This window comes from Solea senegalensis, linkage group LG7 (assembly GCF_019176455.1).
Source record: "Solea senegalensis isolate Sse05_10M linkage group LG7, IFAPA_SoseM_1, whole genome shotgun sequence".
In the NCBI taxonomy this organism is placed as follows: Eukaryota; Metazoa; Chordata; class Actinopteri; order Pleuronectiformes; family Soleidae; genus Solea; species Solea senegalensis.
In genome coordinates, this window is record NC_058027.1 from 3,146,609 (window position 1) to 3,159,647 (window position 13,039).

At 40.3% G+C, this 13,039-nt stretch overlaps 1 protein-coding gene across 1 annotated transcript in view; it reads right to left on the reverse strand.

The window, feature by feature from the left end:
• Nucleotides 1-13,039, reverse strand: part of syt7b (synaptotagmin VIIb) — a 103,763-nt gene that overhangs the window by 43,288 nt on the left and 47,436 nt on the right. Inside the window, exon 2 of the mRNA XM_044030344.1 lies at nucleotides 7,043-7,146. Within this exon, the coding sequence (XP_043886279.1) occupies nucleotides 7,043-7,146 (104 nt within the window). The remainder of the gene's footprint in view (nucleotides 1-7,042; nucleotides 7,147-13,039) is intronic.

The following is a 13,039-nucleotide window of genomic DNA, read 5'->3' on the forward strand; positions in this document are numbered from 1 at the left end:
ACTTTTATGATGCCTTTTTTTTTTTTAAACTGGAAACTGAGCGTTTACTCTCTGCACCAAAGCCCATAGAGAAAATCATGGCAGCACACAGGAGTTGTTTATCCACTGCTGCCTCCCTCACTAAATTCCAATGTGTTCTTTTGTGACTTGTGTGTTTGCAACCGCTCACTGAAATGTCATTAAGTGACACAAAGTTAGCAAATGAGAGGGTAGTCGACCAGCAGCTCGACCTAAAAACATCGCTTTTTTCAATGGATTTTGGTGTGGAGAGTGAGCCGTTTACAAATGACAGTTTTCGGTCAGAGAATTCTGTCTAATGGTGAGATATACAGTACATTCAAACAAGATATAAGTCAGTACCTCATAGATCCACACTTCCTGTAAACTGTAAAACTTAGTTGTTGGAAATACTTGAAGGAACAACACTGTTAGGGCTGAAAACACAACAAGGATGGGTAATAAAAGGAATTTATACACAAATAAAAAACGCTTTCAAGGAGGACAAAAAAATCTGGACTCAAAAAAACTCAACTTATATTGGTGACGTGGTTCTTGGACGCCAGGACTGAGACGCAAGACATACATAAATGAACATGAGGTAGGGGAGCACAGGTGAAACCAATGAGGGGCGGGGTTTGGTAATCTCAATGGAGGGGGAAAAAAAAAATCATACAAATGGAGGAAGTCGGGATCTGAAAACAGAGGGAAAAGATGAGTACCAAAATAAAACAGGAAGTGCATGACACGGCTGGACATGAGTGACTTTAACTAAACATAGAGACATGAAACACTACACATGATAAAATTAACATATTTGACGAGACATAGCAAACACGGCTGCACCGTGTATATTCCAGTGTTGCAGTGTTATTATTGGAGGGAAAATTAACTGTATTTACAGCGTTTGCTATTTTTTTGCCCCTTAATAAAAACTGCAAACTAAAAAAAGCAAATATTTGCATTAAGCAAACGAGCAAACTAATGGACAGTTGCTTTCAGCACTGATTGACCCCTGAGTTTTATTGAACTCTTGAGGGTGATAGCGCTCTGACAGACGCTTCACTCTTACATAGATGTTTTCCTTTACTCTTCTTCTCGCTAGTGTGTTTTTTTTCATTATAACCTCAACGCTAGGACATGGAGAGCACATTAGCCACGGAATTAGTGCTAAATAAATAGCATTCCTCAACCTGCAGTGAATAAAAATTACACTTAGTAGTCAGTGGCAACGGAAATCTCCTCAAATACCTGAAGAACCACATTTGCATTTTAAAGCCTATGTCAAGCAACATGCCCTGGCATACAGGTTCACTGTATTGTACAGAGCTAACTCAGTTACACATTATAAGAGCTAATAAAGCAATATTAAACATCCTGCTCTAGTTTTCCTGACACGGCCAAAGCAAAGTCAAGATCTAATAACAGAGCAGACACAGAGTGAAATGAGGCAATGTAGAATCAAAAAAAATATGCACATTTGTCCATCCATTGGAGCAAGACACAAAATTAAATTTATGAACTTGAAAATGATTCAAATATAGGCACTTAAACAACAATATTGTCAAACGTGCACCTTCTATTCGGCAGGTTAAGCAGCTGCATCGGGTAGTGTAGTCAAATCTACAGCGTATGACTGTTTCACTTTGTATGATTTAACAATATCATAGCCGACATATTCAAACGTGCAGGCAGTTGTGTTTTTATTTGAAAATGGCATTTTCAGAGACAGGAAATCAGCGCCGAGATGAGCATTTCAGCTCGTCATCAGAAGCAATCTGCATCCGCACAAACGCCTAAAACGGCGCCATGATTGTCTGCCAGACATATCGTCAGGGCTGTAATGAAGAAGATACTGTGGGTGTGACTTTCTGTGTGAATAAAACCGAGAAGTGCAAGGGAAGGGAAGAGCGAGGTCAGGGATGTTCAGCTGCAACATTTAATGAAGGTGAGCAGCATCACACCTGTCACATGCTGACCACAACGATCCAGTCACAAATACAGGTGTGTAACGCCTTCAAGATCGAATCACTCAGACCACATTTTGGAGGTCGTCTCACACTAGCCACACTGAAGCCCCGCCCACTCATCAGATCCACTCCAGTTACATAATGAACTGAGAGTAGTTTTAACACTTCTCAGTGTTTCTCATGCATTGATTTATTCGTGGTGCCCTGCCACATTATCAACATTGGCAGCCACGTATTGATTTGCTTTTCTGTTTCTACTTCAAATGAGTAAATAATAATGAATTATTTGTGCAGCGCATTGATTCGCTCGCTCAACCCCTCCTTACTCCGTTCACTCAAACCACCTCTTTCACTCGCTCACACACACAAATGTAGTGAATATATGGAAGATCTTTGGTCTTTGGAAACAGAAGTACTAGTACATGTTTATTTGCATACAGAGAAAGGAAGTCAGTACATGATCACTCAAGATGCATCGAGGACAACATCTGATTCTAAAAAAGACATAGATCAGGGGTGTCAAACGTACGGCCCACCAGCCAAAACTGGCCCACCAGAGGGTCCAATCCGGCCCACAGGGTGATTTTTTCTTATTTTAATTTTCATAAAATTCACAGTTTGTTACTCATTACTACCAAATAAAATCAGAAGAGGAGGAAGAAGAGTTGGTATTATGGTCTGTATTTATCCAGAGGTTTTCTAGTCGTGATGAGCTGCTTTACGCTACACTTTTCACCCATTCACACGCTTCAACGTGTTTTGCTCAAGGACACATATAGACTAGGAGAGCCGGGAATTGAACCCATATCCTTCCAGTTGAAAGACTACTCGCCCTACCACTAAACCACCATGGCTCAATCCCAACGCCTCACTCCTAACTTCCTACATTTTATATCAGAAAATGACCTTTGATACTTAGTTACAGTAATTGTACTTTAAAAGTCATTTACTGGTAACATACTTGTACTTTTATTCAAGTATCCCTTTAAGGTACTTCATACGAGACTGGAAAATGGTAATATTGCTGAAATTGCACTTATTTAACCTCAGTAACTTCATTAAAGTTATTATGCTATTATTTTACTGGTCTGACCCACTTGAGATTGTTAAAAAAATTGTTAAAATAAGTCTGACACGCCTACTCCAGATCTTCCACCTATATATAGCTGTTACTTGGCCAGCATACATGTCATGCTCGGTTAAATAAACCTTTAAATGTTCCGTTTAATCTGTAGCTGGTGGTTTCTTGGGTTGTTGGGAAGAGGGAATCTCCTCTTTCATGTACCAATCAGGTTTCCCGCCTCAATCCTGGTCATAACAGAAGGCAACGTGTGGTTCTTGAAGATGATTGACCGCTTATATGGTGCCCCACGTGTTTAACCTGTTGTGGGGTTAACATGCTGCCATCGCAAATCAATACGATTTCATGAGTAAATGGGTGTTGAGTTCTCTGTGGAGCGACGTCAGGACTGCGTCGTAAGTGGCCATTAAGTGTGCTGTAAACCAGCTCGTCGCTGCGATCGATCCACTTTCTTTCAAATCATTGTTCTTCTCTGGAACTTGGAAGAAAATGTGATTTGTTTCCTACATGTATGTATGAATAATAGAACAATCAAAATTAGAAGAATGAATGGAGCCTTTGCCATTCAAATTCAAAGTGAAGCGAGCCCCTGTGGAACTGCATGTTCAGTCATGTCACCACATGCTTCCGAAGAACCACTCCTGAATGTGTTTTTGTGAGCGACACATTCAGCAGACACTGGGTTCACACCTGTGCTTAGTGCTCTCCACTTGTGATTGGATCACTCGAGACAGATGTTACTACCAGCGTCTTAAAACAGCTCTTCAGTCACAGACGGGTGATATCTTTTTTTTTTATTATCCAACTGTATTTCTTTATTTCTAACACATCCACAGCCTGCTCTATTATTTATCCTCTCATATCTCATGTGTCCAGCTCAGCACAATCATTTTCAGCAGAGAGCACAGCTCTGGGTCTGACCTGATGCTCGGCGTGTTAAGCCACTGCACTGTAAACACACACACACACACACACACATACACACACACAGAGACACACAGAGGACAGGGGAAAAATATTAGAATCTGAGACTTAGAGAGGGATGTGTTTTCAGCGGTCATGAGGATGCTATCAAGTGCGGCTCATCTATCATTAAACGGAATGATGGAGAGGGTGGAGAAGGTACAACGTTGAGAGAGTGTGGGAGGATGTGAAACAGAGCGAAGGAGCAAGAGGATGAGGAGGAACAGGAGCATGTCACTGTGATGACAGGAAAAACGGAAAAAGAGTTTGAAATTACAGATACAACGTGCGGATGTTGCGGGTATGAGTAGAACAGGAAGGGTTTCCCTGCTTTTCCTCTTGAGCTTCCTCCCAAATCCTGCTGTTATCATGCTTGTCACACACCTGAATGATTAACAGCATCTTCTCCTCCCCCTGCTTGTCTCTCTGTGGCTGTTTGCATCTCCCCCCCCCCAAACACTGCCACAGAAAGAATAAATTGAATGAGACCAGCTTCATCACTCCTGAAGAAAATGCTTTCCTATGAGTCTTTTTTTTTTCTGTACCATGGTCAGAAATGCATCATTCATGTTTTTGACGTATCACACGAGTAAGTGATTTATCTCTTATATTTTAATCACACAAAGCTTTGACTTTATCGATGTTATCTCGTGTCGATGCTGACAAGGGCCTCAGTGGTGCACACACCGCCCCAAAGAGGGCTGTCAACGTCATCGCATCGGGGCAGTGTGCGTCTCAGGCTTAAGGCAACAGAAGGTTTAAGTGGCTACATGCAAGAAACGTAAGATAAGAAGTCATAAATGATCATGGTATCTCATCAGAGATTAAATTTAAAATACTGCCTTGAATGATAGCAATACAGCCAGTATATGCACGTCACATGGTTTGGCTAAATTAGGCAGGCCAACGTCCCGCAATTTTGGTTTTATAATATATTATTTATGGCTAAAGAGGGACTGGGACAGAAAATCGGTCTCAATCATGTGTCATGGGTCCTGGGTTTGAAACCCATCTGTGACAGAGAGATTCATGCATGTTATTTGACTCCAGATGTGAAAGAAAGGACGATTTTGTATTTTATTTTTTCCACTCCGCTTAGATTTGGTCACATTTCCATTTAAAAATGCTAATAGTGACAATGAAAATGATCAAACCTGGCCCTCATTTTAAAAACTTCTAAAACAACAGGTTATAATATTCAACTTTATTCTCGTAAAATTAAGACTTTATTCTAGTAAATTTACAACTTTATTCTAGTAAATCTACGACTTTTTTTTCTCAATGTGGTCCTAATACTAATAATTGTATGGGGGTAAGTGGGTGATAAGATAAACAGGACCTTATACACTTCCTTTCACAATTGCAAGACATTTTAAGTGTTGGCCAAAGTTTGATCACTCTCTATTGATCTGATGTTATGTCTTCTTCCTTGTTGTTTACTATAAAATAAAAAGAATAAAAGAATAAAAAAGTTAATCATGTAACTTCCTTCCTTCCTTAGAAATATCTAAAACTAACTTTTTTTCAATTTTAAAAGTAGGCTAAAAATTAATTGTTTTAATAAATACGTAGGTCTTTAAAGTTACATTTGGAAATGTAACAATGTCGAATATTTGCTTCTCAACTGTAACAATTTGCCACTCTTGCTTTAGGACACATGTCACTTTATGAACATATAGTTTGAGACTGTTAAACAAGACAAAACAAGCAACAGGGAAATGTCACCTGATGTTTTTGGGAAACTGTGATGATATTTATTTCTGAGATTTTCTGGAACACAATCAGCAGATCAATGTGATGAAAATCACTAGTTACATAGCTAGTTAGTGACCTTCATTGTTAGATTTTTTTTCCCCAGTATTTGTTTATTTATCTATCCAGAGACACACAAGATAAATATAAGATAATGAAATGCAAGATAGAGAAGAGATGAGGACAATAAAGCGGTGAGAGAGAGATGAGAAAAGAGAGGCAATCCTGGGAAAATCCATGATTTCCTCTCAGCGACACAGAGATAATGTGACAATGAGACCAAACCAAACCATTAAAAGGGAAAAGGTACGTGACAAAATAGAAAGTAGGAGGCATTAAGGACAAAGATAGCAACAGTTGGTTAATAGTGGAGTTCAGACTTTTTGGTACAACAACTATTTACATTTTGTGCTCAACATATTTCATCAAGTGAGTATTTGTAATTTTTTTCCTCTGAACGTCCCATTTAATACTCAGCTTGTGTACTTTACTAACTGCTGTTCACTCACTCCTGAAACAGACACAGGTGAGCGATGAGAGAGCACGACACGCTGAGGCAGTGAGACAGGACAGCAGGACAGAGTTTAGGCAATGCCACCAGATTATAATATAGAGCAGGAATAACAGTTGCTCCGGTCGGAGCCATTAGCTCTGAATGACGCTTATTTGCATATGAATCATGAGCATGGCAGTGGAGGCTGGAGGCAAGAAGCCATGATGCACAAAGCCATGTTTACAGAGTGCACGGTTACTGATCGTGTTTACTGTCATGGCCAAACATGCTTGCTCTCTGTGGCCCCACTGCCAGCGAACACCAACAGAAAAACATCAGTCAACAACAGCAACAACAACACCGCCAGAGCAGCGGCATTAAATCACTGTGTACATTCAACTCAAGGTCACCGTGTGATCAAAAGGGAAATACTTAACAGACGATGAAGAGGAGAGTTCATATTCAATGCCTAAAACATGCCTTTTTAGCGTCTATTGTAATCATTGTTTCCATGTTTCTGAATAATACAGTGTGATGTAATTATTGTGTGTTTTTTTCGACCCTGTCAAGCAAAGTGACATCCCATTTGGAAGAGCTGCATCATTTTTATCTGCCGCCGTTACTGCTTGTCAATATATTCACCTCTTTATTTCAAGCAGCTGCGTTTGAAATGTCTGCCCGCGCCACCGAAACCACTTTGACATGCACCAGCTCGGCTGATATGATTTTGAGTGTGTGTGTGTGTGTATGTGTGTGTGGGGGTGAAAAATAAACACAGTAACTTACCAGTTTGCGCTGACACCAGGTGCAGACGCCACAGAGAGCTACCAGCCACACGGCACATACTACAAACGCAACAGACACCAGGAACACACTGAGAGACACTGAGCCTGCGGGAGAGAAAGACAAAGACGGAGAAGACAGAGACACACAGAGAGACCCATATTAGTATCAGTGCATCAGCTGCCCTTTAAAGTTGACTTTAATGTTGCAACACATGCGACAAAACCCCCGCATTTTGGTGGAATATAAAGATTTAATCAGTAGCGAAGCCTTGCAAAGTGCCTTCCGTCTTGTGTTCCTTCCTTTCCCCATTCATCTATGTCATCTGTCGACTCAAACAGATATTGAAGGGGTGGAGGACAGAAAGACAAAGAAAATGTCCTCATGCTCATGTTTCCTGTGTGTATCAATATGAGCTGTGCACATGTCAGGAAGAGATTACATCACAGGGCCAGAAGTCACGCAATTACCAGCTTCCTATCGTGAATCCTTCACCAAATTTGTTTCCATCTCGACAGATGAAAACTTATTCCGGAGCCTCCCATTCCTCAGCTCGATTTCTTTCAATTACTGCCTCTCAACAATGCTGCTCATTCAGCTGTCTGCCAAGAAATTCAAAATGTCGTGGCGTGCTGGCTAAACAATGTTGACAAATGATAACTTCCTCATGCCTTCTCTCTCGGAGCCTCTGCCTACCTTTTTATTCCTCTATCGCTCCTTTCATTTATACATGTTTTTTTTTTCCAATCTGAAAGGTTAAAGTAGTAGTTAACCCAACTTAAAGGCACAGTATGTAAGATTTATGTAAGATGAAGGTGGTGTTGCCTAACCTCACCCTTCCATTCCAAGCATGTAGGAGAACATTCATACAATACATACACTCAATATTCTGTGTCTGCCAAAGGGAAATAATTGCACCTAAATCTTACAGACTGGACCTTTAATCTGCCTTACCTACCAGATTCCTTTCCAGTTTTTTTCCCCCCCAAACTGCTCTCCTCATATTCTTCAAACGACACCTTTTAAACCAGTTGATTCATGGTGGATTCAAACAGAACGGACTTGCAGGCTCCCTGCTTTTTATGCACATTATTTTCCATATTTTCTCTCTCTCTGCTCACTTTTAACGTTATCTTAAATGTCCAAATATACTTAACCCTTACATACCCGTACACAGAGCATTTAGGCTGCTTTTTTCCCCCCATAACTATGTTAAAACATATAGTATACACACATAATTTATACTATACACAACAATCTGACCATTTTCACAAACTATATAAACACCCCTGAACAAAAAATACTCAAAATGTTTCAAATCAGATTTGAATTGATGAAAGTTGGAAATACATCACAGTTCAAAGTTCACTTGGTTTATTAAACAGTCTATTTTGTGACAAAAACTTAAAAACGTGATATAAAATGAATCATAACTTTGACTCAACATCACATAAGAAGACTGAAGAAAGCCTGACCTATAAACACACACCCCAGGATGTCCATATAAGGAGTTGTGCATGATTCCCACAGCAATTTCCCGAGGGTGCACCTGCGGCACAGATCGGCGCACTAAGGGTTAACAAAGAAAATAAGCTCTAACTGTTAAAACAATGTTGTCTTGTCTGAGTGCCACTCAGTGTTTGTGCTCTGTGCAGTTCTTTTCACCTGTTTGATAAGATAATATTTTGGCAATTAAGGTAATAAGACTGAATATTTCCCCTGCTACTTGCTCGCAACCTTCCAATTTGGCAACAGTGAGTGTGTTGTTTCTTTCTTTCAGAAGCATTTAAATGTTAACACATGGTGTTGGTGGGAGATTTATCTGAAATGTACTCCAGGAAACACAGCTGGAAAAAAGAACAACTTCTGTCAGACCCTTCAGAGGAGCGAGACCTCTGTCTGTGAACAACAGAGTTTAACCGCTTTTCACTGGGGATGTTATCAGCGGGATGGATTGATGATTTCATCTATTAACTCACGAGAAACACCAATTTTCCACAAGACGAGGCATCTGGATATTTAACCTGGATGAAGAAAAACACGTTAATTCAAGCTGCTAATACAGGGTATTGTCATTAGGATGCCATGACACAACAGTTGGAGATGGTGGAGCGCTGACTCTCACTGCATTCAGATCTCAGAATGAAGAAATAACATCCTCCGTGCAAGGCAGGAATTTCAGTTGGCGATGCGAGAATCGAAACGCTGTGATACTGAGAAACACAAACAGAGTCCAAACATCTATTTTTCTGCGCCAATCTCAGCCAACACAGGGCATTAGGTAGGGTACACCCCGGACAGTTCGCCAGTCCATCGCAGGGACACATAGAGACAAACAACCATTCACTCTCACACTCACGGTCAATTTAGAGACTCCAATTTATTGGTTTTTGGACTGCTGGAGGAAGCTGGAGGGTATTATTGCAGCAAGAGTGCTATAAACAGAGCCCGATTGACCTAAAGGAATTCTGCCGATTTGCATTTAACTTTATATTACTAGAATAAAGGTAGTCTTTTTGAAAGATTGTGCCTCCCAACCTCAGTGAGAAATATCTTCATTCTTTTCTTTGTTACGTGCCCACCAGTGAAGCTTGGTCCTGTTAGCGCAACTGTTAGGCGGACACTGTTTGCATTCTGGGAACGAGGTCCAGTCTCCCAACGAATGGGTCTAAAAAGTGCAGAATTAGCGTTGCAGTTTCATGCATCGGACCAAGGCTTGGACCAAGTGTCACTGGTGGGCACGTAACAAAAAAAAAAAGAATGAATATATTTCTCGACTCAGAGGAAACTAAGGTTGGGAAGCACAATTTTTCAAAAATACTACCCCTATTCCAGTAATACAAAGCTAAATGCAAATCGGTGAAGTATTCCTTTAATCAGCACTGTGTGTGTATTACATCCTTGGTCTTGGGACTTACTGAGCAGTACCCTAGCTCTAAATGCCTCATTTACATACTCGGATTGAATCTATATAATAGAAGTATCAGATTGATAATGATATCAAGTGTAAATGTAAATACATAACACATGCAGCTACATCTTGTAAAGCTTTAAACTATGCAGAAATTGGATTATTGTGTTCGACTTTGTGTCCTACCACTACCAGTGAGTCAGTTCAGCACCATGGACAGTGTCCATCCCCACTGGAGCTCAGCAGCAGCGGCACGTCTGGTGTGTTTCAGGTTGTGTAGTAAACACTTCATGGACTATACATGTCAAATGAGTGTCAGTTTCCTGAAGCTCCATCTCTGAACGAAATCTTCTCGATTGCATGTACGTTTGCAACAGCTTATCTCCCGCTACACACGGCAAGGCCCACAACCACCACAATCACTCTTCCCACACCACACGTGATTACAGAGGAGGACTGAGCATTGCTTTGTTGTTCAGCGCTCACTTAAATGTGGTCAGATCAAGTGACAACTGGTGGTGAAGTCACGCATAAACACCGGAACTGAAATTTGACGCTTGTGATGATTGTGGTTGGGCCAGAGCAATGTTGAGGTTTTGCAACAGAAAGTCTGGCTGAAACCAGGTTCAATCACACTAGTAAATCCACTAAATGGGAGCATGATTTACACTACTGGTGGCCCGGGGACCACATGTGGCCCTCCAATCGATAACATGCGGCCCGCCCACCACTGTGCAAGGTGATGGAATAGAGACAGTATATAAGACTAAAAGTATTTACCGGCAATATTTTTATAATAGTAATAAGACAATCATTGCTTTATTAAATGTATTACACTCAACATGAAATTACATATACTTAAACTGTTTTAATAACAATTATCCTCGTCATTATTTGCTAAATGTTTTTTTTTTAATTTTCTAACATATTCTATTGAAGGAGAAAACTGTAATTGAAAGAAAGTAAATCAAATGAGAAGTGGGGAAATTTTCCCATAGACTTTGATTCAAACAGACTTATTTTTGACCCCTAGTGGCTATTGAATATACTGCTACCCCCAGGTTGGCTTCTGCAAGGAAGCTAGATATTTTTTTATATGCAGTCTACAGGTCAAATACAACTTTATTATTTAAGTAGCTCTCTACTCTACAGGTAGCAGTGGATAGATCTACAAGTTATTATGGAACCTTAAAGGAAATTAAATAAATACATGTCGGGGGAAGTTTTATGAAAGTAAAAAAAAGGCTAACCCCGGACACTTCTACCCAAGTGAAAATCCAGAACCATGCTTATACTAGGTCTAGGTTTCACTTGCAATATAGATTCTAACTCCAATGTGACTTTCTAGTATAATAAAGGTTAAATAAATCAGTTGGGGGTGGAGCTAACTCTTCAAACATCTAAGTCTGATAACCTGTGTGAGATGATTCTTATGTGTTCCTGCTTTGAGGAAAGGAGACAGACTTTGTGCAGATTTAATTCTAATGGATTTGAAGATCAGTAGCTGATATATTTATTTTTTATTATCTAAATCCCTTTTCGATCTGTAGTATTGTAGAACTCGCTTTTAAACATAATCAAGCTCCACTTTCTCACTGTTTCTTAGGATTTAGATCTAATTTTGCCTGGTGACGTTCCCACACTGCACACAGGAAGTGAACTGATTGATGTCGAGACAGACGGAGGCAACGGCAACATTGCGTTAGTAAAGTGTGACAATTGCAAACAGGATGATGACTGAAAATAGAAAGAAGCGTCCACAAAAAGTTCAAGGGGGTGATTTCTATTGCTTGAAAACCCCCCAGCCATAGAACAGTTTAACTGCTGTGCTGCTGCTGTATACACACACAAATTCCCTCAGTCAGGTCAGGAGTGTACAGTTACTGATGAACAACAATGTTACATTCTTACTGTTCACCGGATGTTACACAGCACACCTTTAAATTAAAGTCGTGGTTCCAGTCCTGTTAACATAGTTTGGTGTGGATGCTTCCTAATTACCAAGAAAGTGTTGAGTGCAGGTGATATTTTAGGAATGTGGCAACTACTCTTATCTGGTAGCTGAGACCCCGCAGGCCTCTGAGGACATACTGTACTGTGGAAATATCCACACTGTCTCCACAACACAAGGAATTAGACGAAAATTCAAGAAGCAAAAAACCTTGAGTGCACCTTCTCTTCTAATTGCCTGCATATGTCAAGCTACTTTTTCGTAGGTGAGGAATGAACGTTGGCAAAAATAACACATTTGAGAAAAGCTCATTTGTATCGACAAAAGCAGGAATGCATGGATCACATGATTTTCCTCCCTCATTAGTCCACGTGCTTGTATCTCAGCTCTGATCCTGATGTCACTCGCCGTCGCTGTCGCCCCGTCTTTGAACCGCGTCTTCAGTCGCGGTGCGGTGATGTAACGTCGGGTCATGGAGGGTTCAATCGACGTGGGGAACCTCCAGCTGCAGCGCCATGTGCTTTGCCTGGTGTCACGCTGATAGCCTCCTATGGCACGGAGTATAAACAAGACTGCTGCTGTCACTCAGACACTCGGTCTTTCTCTGTGTGTATTATTTTGAAACGAGGGCACATGTAGTCAAAGATCATTTATCATTCATTGTTTTTTTTCCTCCCCCCATCAATTATTCATTATTTATCGCTAAATGTAATCCGATGACTGTTTCATTTGTTTACTAAACGCTTACAGGCGGAAGAGAATATGTCAGTGTCAACAGGCAATTATTTTCATTCAAGATGTAATTATATCATTTATAATTAGCTTAAATGATGGTACTGCTCGTCTAAAAAATAGCCCTCATAAAAAGTGCAGCTCCCTGTTCAACCATCAGTCTCGTGATAATTATTCAAAATGTTGTTTTTATTTTGTGAGACGGTGCCTTGAGCAGACTACTTTGTATACAGTAACTCTGTAAGGTGGGAAGTAATGAATTGTACTTGTGTTAGTGTAATTGAGTGGCTTTTTGTGTACTTGTACTAATTTAAGTCATTTTTTTAAAATTTGTAATTTTACTTTTACTTAAGTATTTATTGCACTGAGTCTCTGGCAGTGAAAGATGGGGACAGGTGAATTGGGG